This window comes from Photinus pyralis, unplaced genomic scaffold (assembly GCF_008802855.1).
Source record: "Photinus pyralis isolate 1611_PpyrPB1 unplaced genomic scaffold, Ppyr1.3 Ppyr1.4_LG7, whole genome shotgun sequence".
Taxonomy (NCBI): Eukaryota; Metazoa; Arthropoda; class Insecta; order Coleoptera; family Lampyridae; genus Photinus; species Photinus pyralis.
Window position 1 is genome coordinate 38,744,397 of NW_022170738.1, and position 15,983 is coordinate 38,760,379.

General features: G+C 35.4%; 1 protein-coding gene and 1 long non-coding RNA gene across 2 annotated transcripts in view; one reads left to right on the forward strand and one right to left on the reverse strand.

Annotated features, from left to right (window-relative positions):
• LOC116175992 overlaps nucleotides 1-13,314 on the reverse strand; it is a 67,370-nt gene extending 54,056 nt beyond the window's left edge. The window contains exon 1 of the long non-coding RNA XR_004146401.1: nucleotides 13,182-13,314. This is a non-coding gene — a long non-coding RNA (uncharacterized LOC116175992). The remainder of the gene's footprint in view (nucleotides 1-13,181) is intronic.
• A 1,680-nt stretch (nucleotides 13,315-14,994) lies between these two features.
• On the forward strand, nucleotides 14,995-15,983 carry LOC116176233. The gene has a single exon (XM_031494716.1). The coding sequence runs from the start codon at nucleotides 15,036-15,038 to the stop codon at nucleotides 15,981-15,983; it is 948 nt and encodes a 315-aa protein (XP_031350576.1). The 5' UTR covers nucleotides 14,995-15,035.

Consider the following 15,983-nt stretch of genomic DNA (forward strand, 5'->3'; position numbering starts at 1 on the left):
AGGAGATACAACGTTCCCTTTTCAAAATTTCTTCTAACGAAGTTATGGTCAAAAATGATAATGATGTGATTTACTCGGAACACACAAGTGATTAAAATTTATTTTAGCTCCGTGAAAGTAGCTGAGAAAAAATTGAAACTGAACGTGTCACTGTTTCGAATACACGCACCTCTAAAATAAGAAAAATATTAAATTTGTACACCTACATTTATTTCTGTGACAGCTCCAAGAAGTGTATTAATGTGGTAGCAACTTCCATCCACTGCGCCCGAGTTTCAAAAACAAATCACAAACCTGTCGAAAGCACGATACATAAAATATATCGGCACTGAATATTTATTAAAAAACCGTAGATAGATAAGTAACATTGTTTTCTGGTTCGCGATTTGAAAACACGTGTTCTGTTTTGTAATAATAGGGGCGCTGGTAATAACGACTAATTTTGAACATACTCTACCTAATTAGATTCGTTCTGCGCAAAAAAAAATGTTCATGAAACGGAAAACGATCGCGTGATATTCTGCAATAAAACGTATTCAATTTTCCATTTATCACTAACAAAATATGCTAGAATACCGAACGGCACAACCTAAATTGCACCGTACTAATTAAAAAACTAACACCGAAATTAAAAGAAGCCGGCGCGACGTAATCTAGAAGCAATTATCTAATTTTATAGTCATATTGTTCCAAATTCAGATAAGCGCAGGATAGAGCGCAGGTGTTTTGAACGAACAGGTGCGTATGATTCATTTCACCTGAGTTAAATTTGGCAAGAATTTTACGCATGGTAACGCATTTTTTATACAAATCACGGACACTTTCCAAAATGGTTCAAAATTTTGAAAGCATTTTGACACGCTGTTTGCTTTTTAACGTGCTGTATGCGGAACTATATTGCTTTCTCAGAGAAAGGATTCAGGAAACGCAAAAGGGTCGCATATTTTCCAGTTTTCAAAAGCAGTACCCTCAGCCCAACCTCTAAAATGAAAAAACAAGCTCAAAAATTACTTACCACAAGCACTAAACCAGTAAATTCCACACCATTGGAAAACACTATTAACCCGAAATGTAAAAAAAAGCGACGCGACGGCAATTCACAAACAACTAATTGCGTTCGACAAATGTAGATAAGAACAGAGAAGGATACCAATTTGGGCTCATGCGCATGATTGATTTATATTGCATTCTGAATAGATTGACAATTTTGCAGGTATTTTTGATGGGCGGCCCAAAATTTCATTCTGAATAGACCGACAATCTTGCCGGTATTTTTAATGGCAGATCCAAAATTTCAAGTTCCGCTTTAGTTTTGCCCAAAAATTTTCACGCGCAGCTTAATTTCGTTCGAGGGTTTTCGTTCTTTACCTTTTCCATGTTCGAGTTGGTTGATCTACGTAACCGGCATTTAATTTTAAATTTTGCTTGGTACAGCGTTTTTGAAATTGTGTTAGGTGATGGGGGTGGAGCAGGGTTGCTCTGTAAAATCTAAAGATTAACATGCGCTTGCTTTGACACACCACCTTAAGTTAGAGAGAAAAGCTAACGAAATCTGAATTGGCTGTTCTTCCTCGAGTAGGAAATTAATGTCCTCTTGTGCACTAGTGGTCCAGGCAAATTTTTACAAAAGAAAATTATTGATTGAGCTTTGCCAAGTGGATATGTTAAAATGGTCTATCATAAATGCAAATAAATAAATACGTGAGCAGGGGAATGGGACTAAGTTTTTGGGGAGGGTTGAAAAAGGTGAAAATCGTATGACGGCAATTTCTGGCAAAGGTTGAGATCAGAAGCAAAACTGTTCAATGGAAAAGTTGTAGATCGTGAAAAACCACACAATTTTCTTTCCAGTCACTTTCTCACATAACCTCAAAATAACCGAAAAAATCGCGGAAATCCGTGTTTTTTGTTTTTTATAGTTCATTTCCGCAAAAACGATTTTCTTTTAACGAGATTTGGGCGAAATATACTATTTTATGACTCAAATGATTACAAATTATTTCAATATAAAGAATTAAGAGGCTTCCGAAATATTCGTTTTTTTCTGCAAAAAACGTTTTTCTTCAAATGAAAATTGTTCTTCAGAGATTTATCGTAGTAAAATATATTTGGTGTCATTTTCTTCGTTTTTATCTATACTTTTTGATGAAATCAATAAAATTATAGTTCCTATTGAAGAACAAGCTCAAAAAGCACAAAAAACTCCAAAAACGACTTCAATAACATTGAATTTACTAGTAAATGTTAATAATTTGTTAAAATTTTGGAAATTTGCCAAAAACTGATTCGATTCTACGAGAAAAAATACAAAGTAGTAGTGTGAATTATAAAATTGTATATTTCAACCAAGGGAAACTTAATCTACTTAAAATCCTGCAATTCTTTGGCAATTTAAGCGACCCTATATCTCTGACGGTTTACGAGATCCCCATACTAAACATCGAAAAAAACTCACCCTGAATATACAAATCAATTCAACTTTATTTCGATCCGATTTATTCCGTTATTTGATAATAAACGGTGGTATTCGCACCTTAAAAATATTAAATTTGAGGGGGTTTCTTGCTATTTTTACAGGATGCCATTTGGAATTCAAAATTTTAATCGTGGTGGTTTGAAGTGAATGGGAAAAAGCAAACTGTTATTTTCCATTTTCGGCAATCGATTTTGGAGTAGCTTTTAAAACATACAACGTAAATGCTCAATATGTTTTTAAAGCAATTCGTCATAAAAAAGTTTAGCACAAATTTAAATCACCTGCTCAAGAGACATGAAATCGCAACTGACGCCAAACGGAACGTCTCCCTGTTTCAAATACGCGCACCTTTAAAATAAGAAAAATATTAAATTTGTACACCTACATTTATTTCTATGACAGCTCCACTAAGTGTATTAATGTGGTAGCAACTTCCATCCACTGCGCCCGAGTTTCAGAAACAAATCACAAACCTGCCGAAAGCACGATACATAAAATATATCGGCATTGAATATTTATTAAAAAACCGTAGATAAATAAGTGACATTGTTTTCTGGTTCGCGATTTGAAAACACGTGCTCTGTTTTGTAATAATAGGGGCGCTGGTAATAACGACTAATTTTGAACATACTCTACCTAATTAGATTCGTTCTGCGCAAAAAAAATGTTCATGAAACGGAAAACGATCGCGTGATATTCTGCAATAAAACGTATTCAATTTTCCATTTATCACTAACAAAATATGCTAGAATACCGAACGGCACAACCTAAATTGCACTGCACTAATTAAAAAACTAACACCGAAATTAAAAGAAGCCGACGCGACGTAATCTAGAAGCAATTATCTAATTTTATAGTCATATTGTTCCAAATTCAGATAAGCGCAGGCTAGAGCGCAGGTGTTTTGAACGAACAGGTGCGTATGAATCATTTCACATGAGTTGAATTTGGCAAGAATTTTTACGCATGGTAACGGATTTTTTATACAAATCACGGACACTTTCCAAAATGGTTTAAAATTTTGAAAGCATTTTCACACGTTGTTTGTTTTTTAACGTGCTGTATGCGGAACTATATTGCTTTCTCTGAGAAAGGATTCAGGAAACGCAAAATGGTCGCGTATTTTCCAGTTTTCAAAAGCAGTACCATCAGCCCAACCTCTAAAATGAAAAAACTAGCTCAAAAATTACTTACCACAAGCACTAAACCAGAAAATTCCACACCATTGGAAAAAACTATTAACCCGAAATGTTAAAAAAGCGACGCGAAGGCAAGTCACAAACAACTATAGTAATTGCCTTTCGACAAATGTAGATAAGAGCAGAGGAGGATACCAATTCAGGCTCATGCGCATAATTGATTTATATTGCATTCTGGATAGATTGACAATTTTGCAGGTACTTTTGATGGACGGCCCAAAATTTCATTCTAAATAGACTGACAATCTTGCAGGTATATTTAATGGCAGACCCAAAATTTCAACGCATCAATAATCGTTCCGCTTTAGTTTTACCCAAAATTTTTCACGCGCAGTTTAATTTCTTTTGAGGGTTTTTCGTTCTTTACGTTTTCCATGTTCGAGTTGGTTGATCTACGTAACGGGAATTTACTTTTAAATTTTGCTTAGTACGGCGTTTTTGAAATTGTGTTAGGTGATGGGGGTGGAGAAGGGTTGCTCTGTAAAATCTAAAGATTAACATGCGCTTGCTTTGACACACCACCCTAAGTTAGAGAGAAAAGCTAACGAAATCTGAATTAGCTGTTCTTCCTCGAGTAGGACATTAATGTCTTCTTGTGCACTAGTGGTCCAGGCAAACTTTTACAAAAGAAAATTATTGATTGAGCTTTGCCAAGTGGATATGTTAAAATGGTCTATAACAAATGCAAAAAAATAAATACGTGAGCAGGGGAGTGGGACTAAGTTTTTGGGGAGAGTTGAAAAGGGTGAAAATCGTATGACGGCAATTTCTGGCAAAGGTTGAGATCAGAAGCAAAACTGCTCAATGGAAAAGTTGTAGATCGTGAAAAACTACACGACTTTCTTTCCAGTCACTTTCTCACATAACTTCAAAATAACCGAAAAAATCGCGGAAATCCGTGTTTTTTGTTTTTTATTGTTAATTTCCGCAAAAAAAGATTTTCTTTTAACGAGATTTAGTTGTAATATACTATTTTATGACTCAAATAATTACAAATTCAAAGAATTAAGAGTAATTAAACGTTTTTCTTCAAATAAAAATTGCTCTTCAGAGATTTATAGTAGTAAAATATATTTGGTGTCATTTTCTTCGTTTTTATTTATACTTTTTGATGAAATAAATAAAATTATAGTTCCTATTTTAGAAGGAGCTCAAAAAACACAAAACACTCCCAAAAAGGCTTCAGTACCACTGAATTTTCTAGTAAAAAAATTGTTAAAAACTGATTTCACCATTCGATTATACGAGAAAAAATACAGAAGAACCTATTATTTTTGTGTTTCAACAGGCACTTTCTTTCTTTAGTCCCAAACTGACATGCACTTCGGGTGGTAAATCGATTTCGATTGACTCTTCAAGAAAGGTAGCGAATATTCCAGATATCGTTATAGACATCGAGGCGCCATAAATGATTAGTCATTAGATTAATAAAGAGCGAAGGCGAATGTAACGTAATTCGTCCGGGAAAAATGACGTGTCTATTCATGTCGAATCGTTCTAAGAACGTTGTAGAACAATTGTAGCGTATTTCAGGGGAGTTTTAACATCTATGCGTTCTTGTTATGTTATACAGTGTGAGTGACAAATTGTATTTATTGTTATAAATTTATCCATTTTAATAAGAAATAAGAGATATGATTCCAGATGAGATACAGAGTGTTCAAGATAAAATTCATAGGTAGAAAATGAAATGGAAAGTCAAATTGACGAAATTTATGTCGGTGGTCCATTTGAAAGAATAGCTATTGATATCGCATTGAAATCTCAAAAAATTGGAGGTGTTTTCTTGTTCCTGTATTTGACCAACGGTTCTAAATAATTATAAATTATAAATTCTCATTAAATGTATATTAATTTGTGACATGAGTTAAGATGGCACTGCTGTTTCTCAAAACCCATCGTATAAACCATCCTACAGGGCATATATAATCTTTCGTGCCTTACTAAAAAGTTCGGCGCCACCTGTAAATCATTAGAGCTTCCTCGTATGAAACTGGGATGTATTGAAAGAGAGCGATAAAGTGCAATAGTTCATAATATACAGTGACTATAAAACAATGAAAATACTCAAGAAACTCCAGTTAATCTATTCGATCCTTGAAATGACGATGGCTTTAGAAGCCAAAATACTTGTATTCGACTGCGTTTATTAACGTGTTGCAATCCCTGATCATCAGTAGGTTAGTACTCATTAATCACTTTCAAAATTCAAAAAAAATTGACATTGGTGTAATGCCTTGAAAAGGAATTATCTCTCGATCTCCCTTACAAAAGTAAAATCTCCGTACGATCCCGTTCTGGAAGCTAAGTTTAGGAACTAAGTTGGGTATCATTATTTTTTTGTTCTAAAGCTACCAGATAGCAGATACCAACTTACGTTTGTAAGTGTTATACTGTACTCTGTAAGTAACATAATTGTTTAACGTTTATTGCACAATTTGTTTCTGACTTAGGAGTCTTTATGAACAACATATATCGTTTCTTTTAAAAACAACTCGAATAAAGTCCATAAAAGCCAATGCCCTTACGTACCGTGTTGCATTCTACTAACAATTATGTTTGACGTATCGCATTGTAGACTAAACGACGCAAATACACGTTAGATAATTAAACCGAAATAATAACGGTAATGGTGGCAGTATATTGCATACTAGCGTTGAAGCCACTACAAACTCATCCCTGTGTATCTACTTTTACCTATAATATGTAGATAACTAATTATAGCAGCTTCTCGTTTATGCCCGACTTACCACAACGTATGCTTCCTGCTTGACTTAATTAAAGGGAAATTGTTGATATAAGTACTTTATGTGGTTCATCTCTAGTGTGGGTGGTACTCCTACTCGCATTATTAATGGAGGGTAAATATTATGCAAAGCTGATCCGTTCCTAATTTCGATGCTTATCCGTTTACGTATTGCATCTAAGTCATATTACCTCATTATTTTGGATATAGGAGAGTTGGATCTATTACAGACAAAACGAGCAATGTACAAATGAAGTCACTTTTTCAAAATTGGTGGGCTAATATACAAGGTAATCAGTTTCCCGTTCTCTCCTAAAGTCTGAATGAGAAGTATAAGCTCAAAAATTGTTGAATATGCTATTATTTCAAGGTTCTTTGGAGCATTTTAAAGCTAGTTTAATAGACAAATATTACTTAGCAACGTGTTTTTTGGATTTTTTTCGGAAAAATTAGATTTCCTTATGCGAATATCAAGTTAGAATTATTATTTCCTAATTGCACTCAAACCAAATTCAAAGATTCAAGTAAAAAAGCGAAAGAGCCTGTTTCTTCATCAGTTTTCGTTCATTAATTGATTTTGGTTTCATTTCATGCTAACCGGGAATTATTTTGAAAAATTTTATTCGAACGAGAGATTGGAAATTGAGGTAGGTAAAAAAACCAACTAAAAGTTTCACCCCGTGAAATAGAAAAGCCAATTTCAACCACTACATACTTTCATGAACACACCACTTAAAAGCGCACCCCAAAGCGAATTAAATTTGCAAAGTACAAACAAATTTAGTCCATTTAAATTTAACAGATCTAACTCATTTATTAGTATAGCGCTCTTTAAAGAGATGTCAAAACCTTTTACCCCGATATTAACCAACTTTGCATGATTACGTTGGCCCATTTTGTGGTGTTCTCCTAAAGTTTTATAATCTCTTTCCATTAGCAACTGTCAGAAGAATTTCCGCCTGTGTCTTACCTAATTTTAAAATCAACTTCACTTGCAAATCCAAGCTTTAACGCGTTTAAAGTGGAGTATACGTCTTCAGCATCGTGTATTTTATTTATGTACTTCTTTGAAAATAACACGGAGAAAAATGGATTGTTAAAATCATATATTGTAATCAGTACGAGAAGCAAACCTTGACACACGCTGTACAATATGAATATGTCTAATCAAAATTATTCTCACTATAATAATGATATTCTATTAAATATGATCTTAGATATTTAAATATATCCAAGCGCAAATAGATAATAAACATTAAAATATAGTTTCGTTGTTGCAAAGGTTGCATTAAATTATTAAAAGCTCTGTATTGTATATTGTATGCGGTTTTTGTTCAGTCGACAGTCAGTTCAGTGCGTATGTGCATGTGGCTCGCAATTTTGGTGAAGTTTATAGATGAATTCTATACCACTTATAATCATGAGTGATGTTCCAGAGATTTTGAGGGTTGGGCCAATACAATATGGCAGTATAAGTACAACAAAACTGTATTATATTGATTATTATTATACCTTATTGTTGCAAATATATCATGATTTTTGAACTTATAATTTTATATATTCGAAACCAATATGTGTGTATCCTGATTTTTGGTAAAAAATTGTCTCATATCGACCCGGAAAAAAAATTTTCTTATAGAATGTGGCCTGAGAATCCATAATTTCAAACAGTTCCAAGATTGGGCTACTAGTTCAAAAGTTACAGCCCTTTGAATTTTCTTTCGAAATTGGTTTCTAGTCTGTAACTTTAGATTGAGAAGTCTGATCGAAAAAGTACGAATTGTTTTGGATTCTACGCACCAAAATTAATAAGAAAAAGTGTTTTCCCGAGAAATTTTGGTGCAGTCGATTTTTGGTAAAAAAGGAAGGTTAACACTGCCTTTTTTTGAGCCCCGAAAAAAAAATTGTCTCAGATCGACCCGGAAAAAAAATTTTCTTATAGAATGTGGCCTGTAGAATCCATAATTTCAAACAGTTCCAAGATTGGGCTACTAGTTCAAAAGTTACAGCCCTTTGAATTTTCTTTCGAAATTGGTTTCTAGTCTATAACTTTTGATTGAGAAGTCTGATCGAAAAAGTACGAATTGTTTTGGATTCTACGCACCAAAATTAATAAGAAAAAGTGTTTTCCCGAGAAATTTTGGTGCAGTCGATTTTTGGTAAAAAAGGAAGGTTATACACTGCCTTTTTTTGAGCCTCGAAAAAAAAATTGTCTCAGATCGACCCAGAAAAAAATTTTCTTATAGAATGTGGCCTGTAGAATCCATAATTTCAAACAGTTCCAAGATTGGGCTACTAGTTCAAAAGTTACAGCCCTTTGAATTTTCTTTCCAAATTGGTTTCTAGTCTATAACTTTTGATTGAGAAGTCTGATCGAAAAAGTACGAATTGTTTTGGATTCTACGCACCAAAATTAATAAGAATTCCCGAGAAATTTTGGTGCAGTCGATTTTTGGCAGGGTGTGTATATTAATTAGTTGCAATAATCTAAGTTACTTATTAATACAAAGCGGAGATGTTAATTACTACTCCCGTATTACAAAAGCATGCATATGAGATGGTTGCCGTTACATACAGTTTTTTTTGTATGAGTTAAAACAATAGTAAAACTAGCTATACACTTGCAACAATATGTATATGATAAATTTTATAATTCTTCATAGCTATCCCTATACGTATTATATTTTTTGATAGCTATTATTATATTTTCAATTACCGTTAACATACATTTTTCTCCGTGAAGAAAGGGGAATAAAGAAATGAAAATAATAAACGATTGTTTTGAGGGTACTTTCTACAGGGCTGTCTCACAATTTGCATCAGATTAAAGCTTCTTTATATTCATTTATTTATTTATTGTCCCTCTTGTTCTAGGCCCTCAACTGGCTCAAATCAATTTATATAAAAATAGGAAGGTGTTATATTATACATTTCTGAACTGTCACTGTCTTCGCTAGTCACTAAAAATGTTTGTCTTGAGGAGCCTTAATATTGCACAACAATCCATCCTTTGGTAAAATCAAAATGTATTTACTGAATTTTAAAAGGACTTGGTAAATCTTTAAGCATTCACATCGCCTTTCACGTGTACCTTAATACTCGAGAATTTCTGTCCCACGTTAAATTCCGCGCATTTTTAAGTACAACAAAAGAATAGGTCTCGGAGGACCGGCTGCAGTTTAATTCAAGACAATTTCTGAGCGATTGCAGCCACAAATGCATCTAAACTTAATAGTGTGTGTAATAAACCCCGAAGCTCATCCGAAACCTCCACCCTCCCCTCGCTTATGTGCGCTTCAGATTGCAGACTTAGACCGCTAATATAATCCTGACTACAGATAGAAATGCATAGTTGCACATCTGAACTTCCTTAATATTTTCACGACGTCTCGCACAGAATATTGCGAGCTTTTACACGAGCGGCTTTGGCTTTACCAGTTAATATGGAGAATTAACACAAAGGATTTCGACTTTTTGACTCATAAGCACAAACTTCGCCCCACATACTTCAGTCTCAATTGAAACTGCTTGTTACTGAAAAAGTTTTCATGTTTTTTTTTTGCGAAAGTGGATAGACAAGTATAAATTATTCTTCTGACAAACGTATCACTTAGTGGATTTAGAGCTTTGAAGTTTTTCCTGCGCTGTATGAGAGATAAATAACGTAAAACCAATTTTCCATTTATTTTTGCATCCCAAACTTAATTCGTGTAGGGTTACCTGAAGTTTGACAATAGAAAGGATAGGTAATTGATAGGGTACTTAAATATACTGTATGTTGAAGAAGAGGAAACAGTTACGAAAAAAACTCCCTCAGTAACATGAATTTAACTGGCATACCTGGAACCAAGATTTTTAATGGTATTTCTCTCTGTGGTACTTATGAAAAGCTCCTCGTTCCCATTAATAGCGCGAAGATACAGTCACAAGCCTGTTAATGTAGAAAATGGAGACTATAACGATCATGTAATTGACCCTTAAGGCACTTCTATACATTTGAACCTATGCAAAGTCTGTGCGAATCAGCGACCTTAACTCACCTGTCGACAAAGGCCGTTTTCAATTACCTCCACTCTTCACTTGTCGATTGGAGGAGGGAAGCGCCAAGGTTAAGGTCCAGAAGACAGAAGAAGAAGCAGAATTGGAATTTGTTATTTTACCGTTCCAAAATTGTTTTTAATTGCATAATTTCTTGTTTAAATTTTATCATTCGTGTAAATTTGTTTATGTAAATTGTAAACCGTGAGTTTCCTTGGAATGTAAAAACCATCTGGTCATTTCGCGACAGGAAAAAAGCATGTACGTAATACGTTTCTGTCTCTGTACGCCTTTCAAAAGTATGTGCTAATACCTTAATGTAACCCACCTGAGGACACAGTATTGATACCTCCTGTATCTGGTTCATGAAATAAGTTAACATGTAGGAGGTAACACGTGCAGAAAAACTACAGAATTCGTTAGTAAACCCTTGAATAATTTCGTCGGCATCTTTGGCGAAGCGGTAATTTGATTCAAACACCTTTGACGCTATGAAGTGTTGAAACCCATTTACCGTCTGCAAACATTTGATCCACAGGTTACCGAGTGCATGCAAACAAAAATAAGTAGCTCAAACGACGTAAGCTGACGCTTTTACGGTTTGCGACGTAATAACCCTAAGTTCGATTGAACGTTAAGTGCAAAGTATAAAATGTAACCGATATTAAGAGGTAAAAACAATATAAAATTCAACGATCAGGGAAAAATAACACACGGTTACTGCCACAGCCGCCCCCTTTACTGGGATTACTCGCGCTCTTGCCATAAGGGTCGTTGATCGAAGCATGTAGGTCACACCGGCATCGAAATCCGTGGGGAATTATCCAAATATAAATCGTATTTGAGTTATCTAATCAGAAGCTAATCGTGTCATTTTCTATCGCGCCCATTTATATTTTTTCCGCGCAATTAAACGCGTGGATCGATTTGCTAATTAAGCGTCACTCTACAGGTCTCGTATGCACCACTTCCCTCTTGATTAAGACGCTCATTTACAGACACTGATAGAATCTAATCCCAAGCCAAGTAAGTTTGCAGTAGAAAAACACGTATCTCCTCGTCTGATGTGCAGGTAATTTCATCGCCATCTATCTCGATAGTAAGGTGCCGCCATAAAGGCTTCGTGTAATAATCTCCTAATTATTTTCCGCTTTATGTTCGTTCGCTGTCTTGTTTAATGTTTCGTTTCTTAATTATAGTCGTGTCTTGTGCTAACCGTCATCCCCATCAAGGGCTTCATGACTATTTCATTTTGATTAACCTTAACTTTTGGTGTTTGTAGAGAATAAACTAGGGTTACAAGATTAATATTGTAGGTTGCAGCTGTTGCAGGAGCAGGTTGCTACAAGAAAATCGTTTTGATATAGATCGTGTTACTATATTTAGATATAACAAACGTGTATGGTGCAGCATGGACCTTGATCCTGCCTTCGACAGATCACTAACTACAAATATAACAAGACCTTGACATTTATGTGTACAGAATTACTCTTGATTTTTTATATTTAAATAAATGTCTGCCGCTGGAACAACATTACCGGCCGTTTTGAAAAAGAATTGTATCATCGAGAATTGTGTTTGTTCCCAAAGTAAATGAGTGAGAGAGGGTGGAGACGCTACTTCCCGAAACATGCCAAGCATAATTAAAAACTAACTCAGAGTTGTTACGTTTCATTAACTAGTATTTGTTTAATTAAAATTTTAAAGCACGTCAAATAAACGAATTCGTTGCCAAAAGTCAGCGCGTCATGGCGTTCTTCGACGCTTAATTAATTAAGAAAGTTCAACATTAATCGAGGTAAGACGAGCAATTAACCTTAAGGTTTCACTTCATATTTTATTACTTCGTAAAACTGTAACATTTTGGATCGTTTACGTTACGCTGTTGTTAAATCATCTAGTAATTGAATTGCTTTAGTAAGGTAATTTAATCATGATTTCTACATTTATACATAAGCGCTGTTTAACCCGATTAGTCCCAGTAGGTAATTACCATGCCTTCAGTGAGATTATGCTCTTATTACGTTAATATGAACATATTTGAAGTGCTTCATTTGAGACAAAATGAGGCACGATGTGGCTGTTGACCTACAAATTTTTTCGTTGAAATTGCGAAATCTGTTTTTTTACCTTTGGGATCCAATTGAGTAACTAGCTAAAATTAACAATGACTTTGTTCTTTAGTTACTTTTATGTATTAATTCTAATGTGGTGAGAAAAAAATATCAAAACTACTAGCAGTTGGTGAGGGCTTACTAGAAGGTAGGGATTTTTGAAGATCCCTAATTAATTTGGAGATCTTTCTAAAACATCTACGTTTCCGGCGGATCACATTGCTACGATACGACGTGAGTTAAATTAGCAACTGAATTTGCCAAAAAAAATGCCCAAATCACCTGTTTGCACTCTTGAACCTGAACTGCTGAGTTGCAATCGGTTTTTGTAAGAGAGCAAATAAATTTCGTAATAATTGACAATTGTAACCAACTTCCATGTTTAATATGTTATAAACTCCTGGGGGCTTGAAACTAAGCAAATACGTGATATCTTTGTGTTTAGGATTTGAGCCAAATTACGTATTCAGATTCAGTCCCAACATTCTCACGAGAGCATGCAAAAATCTTGACATTATATTCTAACACGAATTCGCTTAAAAACGTGTGCATTTTTTCTCAAAGTTGACGCATAAAACTTTGAAATAAAAAACTCTCTCTAATCTTACCTTCGGTTTAGTATAACCCAACAAAAGTCGTAGGTCCAAATTTAATTATGTGAAATTTCTGTTCGGATGCAACACCGTACAGACGTCTTCGGCGTCCTTTCAAAAACGCGTCATAATAGAGCGGCGCTACCGAAACAACTGGCATGCTTTCATGTTATCTCAATTGCTGCTGGACGTCGAGACGCTCATATTTAGTGGGAGGCATGCGCGTCGATATTTTCACCCTGTTGGATTTCGGTCGTAAGTTAGGGCGGGTACTGAAAAAGCTGATAAAATTTCTTTGCGGCGAACTTTAAAAAAAATATGTAATTAATAACTCTTCTTTTTGAATTTAAAACGTTAGCGGAGAAAATGGGGCGGAACGTTAACGCGAAAAAGTTTTGTTTGCCTAAAGAATTCGAAAATCTCGACCGAACGATGATAATCCACCACACTAATTACTTTAGGTTTTTTTTATAAGGAAAAGTATTCGCGATTAGTGACGCTTGAAAGGCGTTGTCACTTGTAATTAAGGGCTTCTGGGACGTTCTCCGCGTTCGGGTCGTAGAAGTTGAGATGGCAAAAAATTAAGTAATCCTACGCTGATGTTTTGTCGTGTCCATGTCTTTCTTGCTAATGTCTTCTACTATACCTTAACCATTATTGCATTAGCAACATAATGAAACAGCGCTGCAGGAAAAGCAATTCCATTTTATTTTTTAGCGCGTTGCTTAATTTGCTGGAATAATATACATCTGCATTAACAGGAAAAGGCAATTTTCCCAGTGTATTTGCACGGAAGATGTATAAACGACTTTTCATAACGTTCATCACCTAGACTAAGTTCCATAAGTAAATTGAAGCCTATCTCTGCGTGAAATAGGGGCGTAGTTATCACAGGAATTTGTAATGGCCTCCCTAATTATTTTTAATAAAACAGCAAAGTTTGTCGCCTAACTTGAAACTTGAAAATTTACTAAAAGACTCTGTAAGTAAATTTTTCCCGAACTAAACGACATTTGCAAAACCCCTAGAATGCTCTGGAAAGGACAGGTATAAAAACCAGGATACTGTGTGATACTCTGAAACAATCCGGAAAAAGGCTTTCAGAGTTTTTGAAAGACCCAAAGATGTTCAGGAAAAAGGCTTGTACTGTAGAACCACTGGAATGACGTGTAAACAGCTAGAAAACTGAAAACCTTTAATTACTTTGAAAAGCGAACAAAATGGCCTGTGAAGATAAACAGAAAGTAGTGATTGAGAGAAATGGTTGCTTTAGGTTCTTGAAACACACAGCAATGTAGCGCTCTTACGAAGCATCGATTCCTCCTCTAGGAGATGACAAGCTCGCCTCATGGCTCGCTAGTCAACTTCTCCTATCGCCAGTAAAAACTCACTTACCTGGCTAATAATGTAAAATATTATAAATCTTTCAAAAGTCAAAATTGACATTTGTGTAAAATCATGTGTACGTATAAAATCGACGGTAAAAATATTGCCTGTAACGAGCAAAATTACAGGTTTTGCAAAAAAATATTTGAGTCTGCGATAAATAGTTCTCCGTACAACCACGGGAAACGCTGTAATCAGTGACAATTTAGCGCCATTTATGTTTCTGTTCTGTGAAGGTCTTATTCTGTGACTTTGACATGTGAAAAATTCACGTATTTCTGCATGTAAAATTTATTCGTGAACCTGCTCAAAATCCCTCTTGTCAACTGAAGACGTTTCCTTTTTTTTTAAGAAATCGGCACTCCAGACAAAATTGTCTGGAAAAGTATAATTTTGTATCGTGGATACCTTCGACCCTATGCACGCTGCCTACGTCCACCAAATTTCCCTACTAACTTTGAATCTTATTACAGGTAACTTGAAATGGACTACGAGGATGTTATCAACATGACCGAGGTCGTGGACAGCTCTGGAGCAATAACTCCCGCACAGTCAAGAAAAGATATTTCGCACGAGATCGTGTTCCTAATTTGTTGCACAGTTGCGTTCTTAGCCGACGTCACCATAATAGTCACCATACTCCGCTTCAAGCAGATGCGAACCGTGCGTAACATCCTAATAGCCAACTGGGCCGTTATGGATTTATGTTCCCTCCTGGTCACACCGAGCGGTTACAGGCTACTTTCAATTTTTTACGAATTTTCCATTTATAAAAGGGCGGAATGTCTGTTACACGCATTTGGTGCAGCGTTCCACTACGCTGTTGTTATGTGCGTCTTTATACTTCTGGTGGATTGGTGCATCGCCGCGTTCTTTCATAACGCGTCCAGGAACATTCGACCATATTACAAATTTGCTCTGGGATTTCATTGGGGAGTATTTATATTTTTTACCGTCCTCTACGGGACCCCTTGTCAATATTATTACAGGGCATGGGGGATGCAAATTTTGCATGCTCTCATAGCATCCTTCACATTAGCTGTCTTTCTGATTTTTATGAGCATCCTAAGAATTGTGCTTATGGTACAAAAGTGTAGAAAGAAGCCTTTGGAATGTGCAAAGCTGTCATTACACCTAGCCACTGGATTTATGATGTGCTACATACTGGCCTTCACAAATATTATCTTCCTGAATTTTCTACGAGTACGCCATCCACTATTCTCAATTATTTCGACCTGCATGGTCTTCTGTAACGCGATTCTCAACTTCGTTTTCTTATATTTTTGCGATACAAATTTTCAGGCTCATTTCAATCAAGTGATAAGGTGCAACTTCCAGAGATACAATAACCAAATTACAGAGTTAGACGATCACTTCAGCGAAGTTTCATTTCATAATCCTTCTGAACAATTAATAAACAATGGCCGTTAA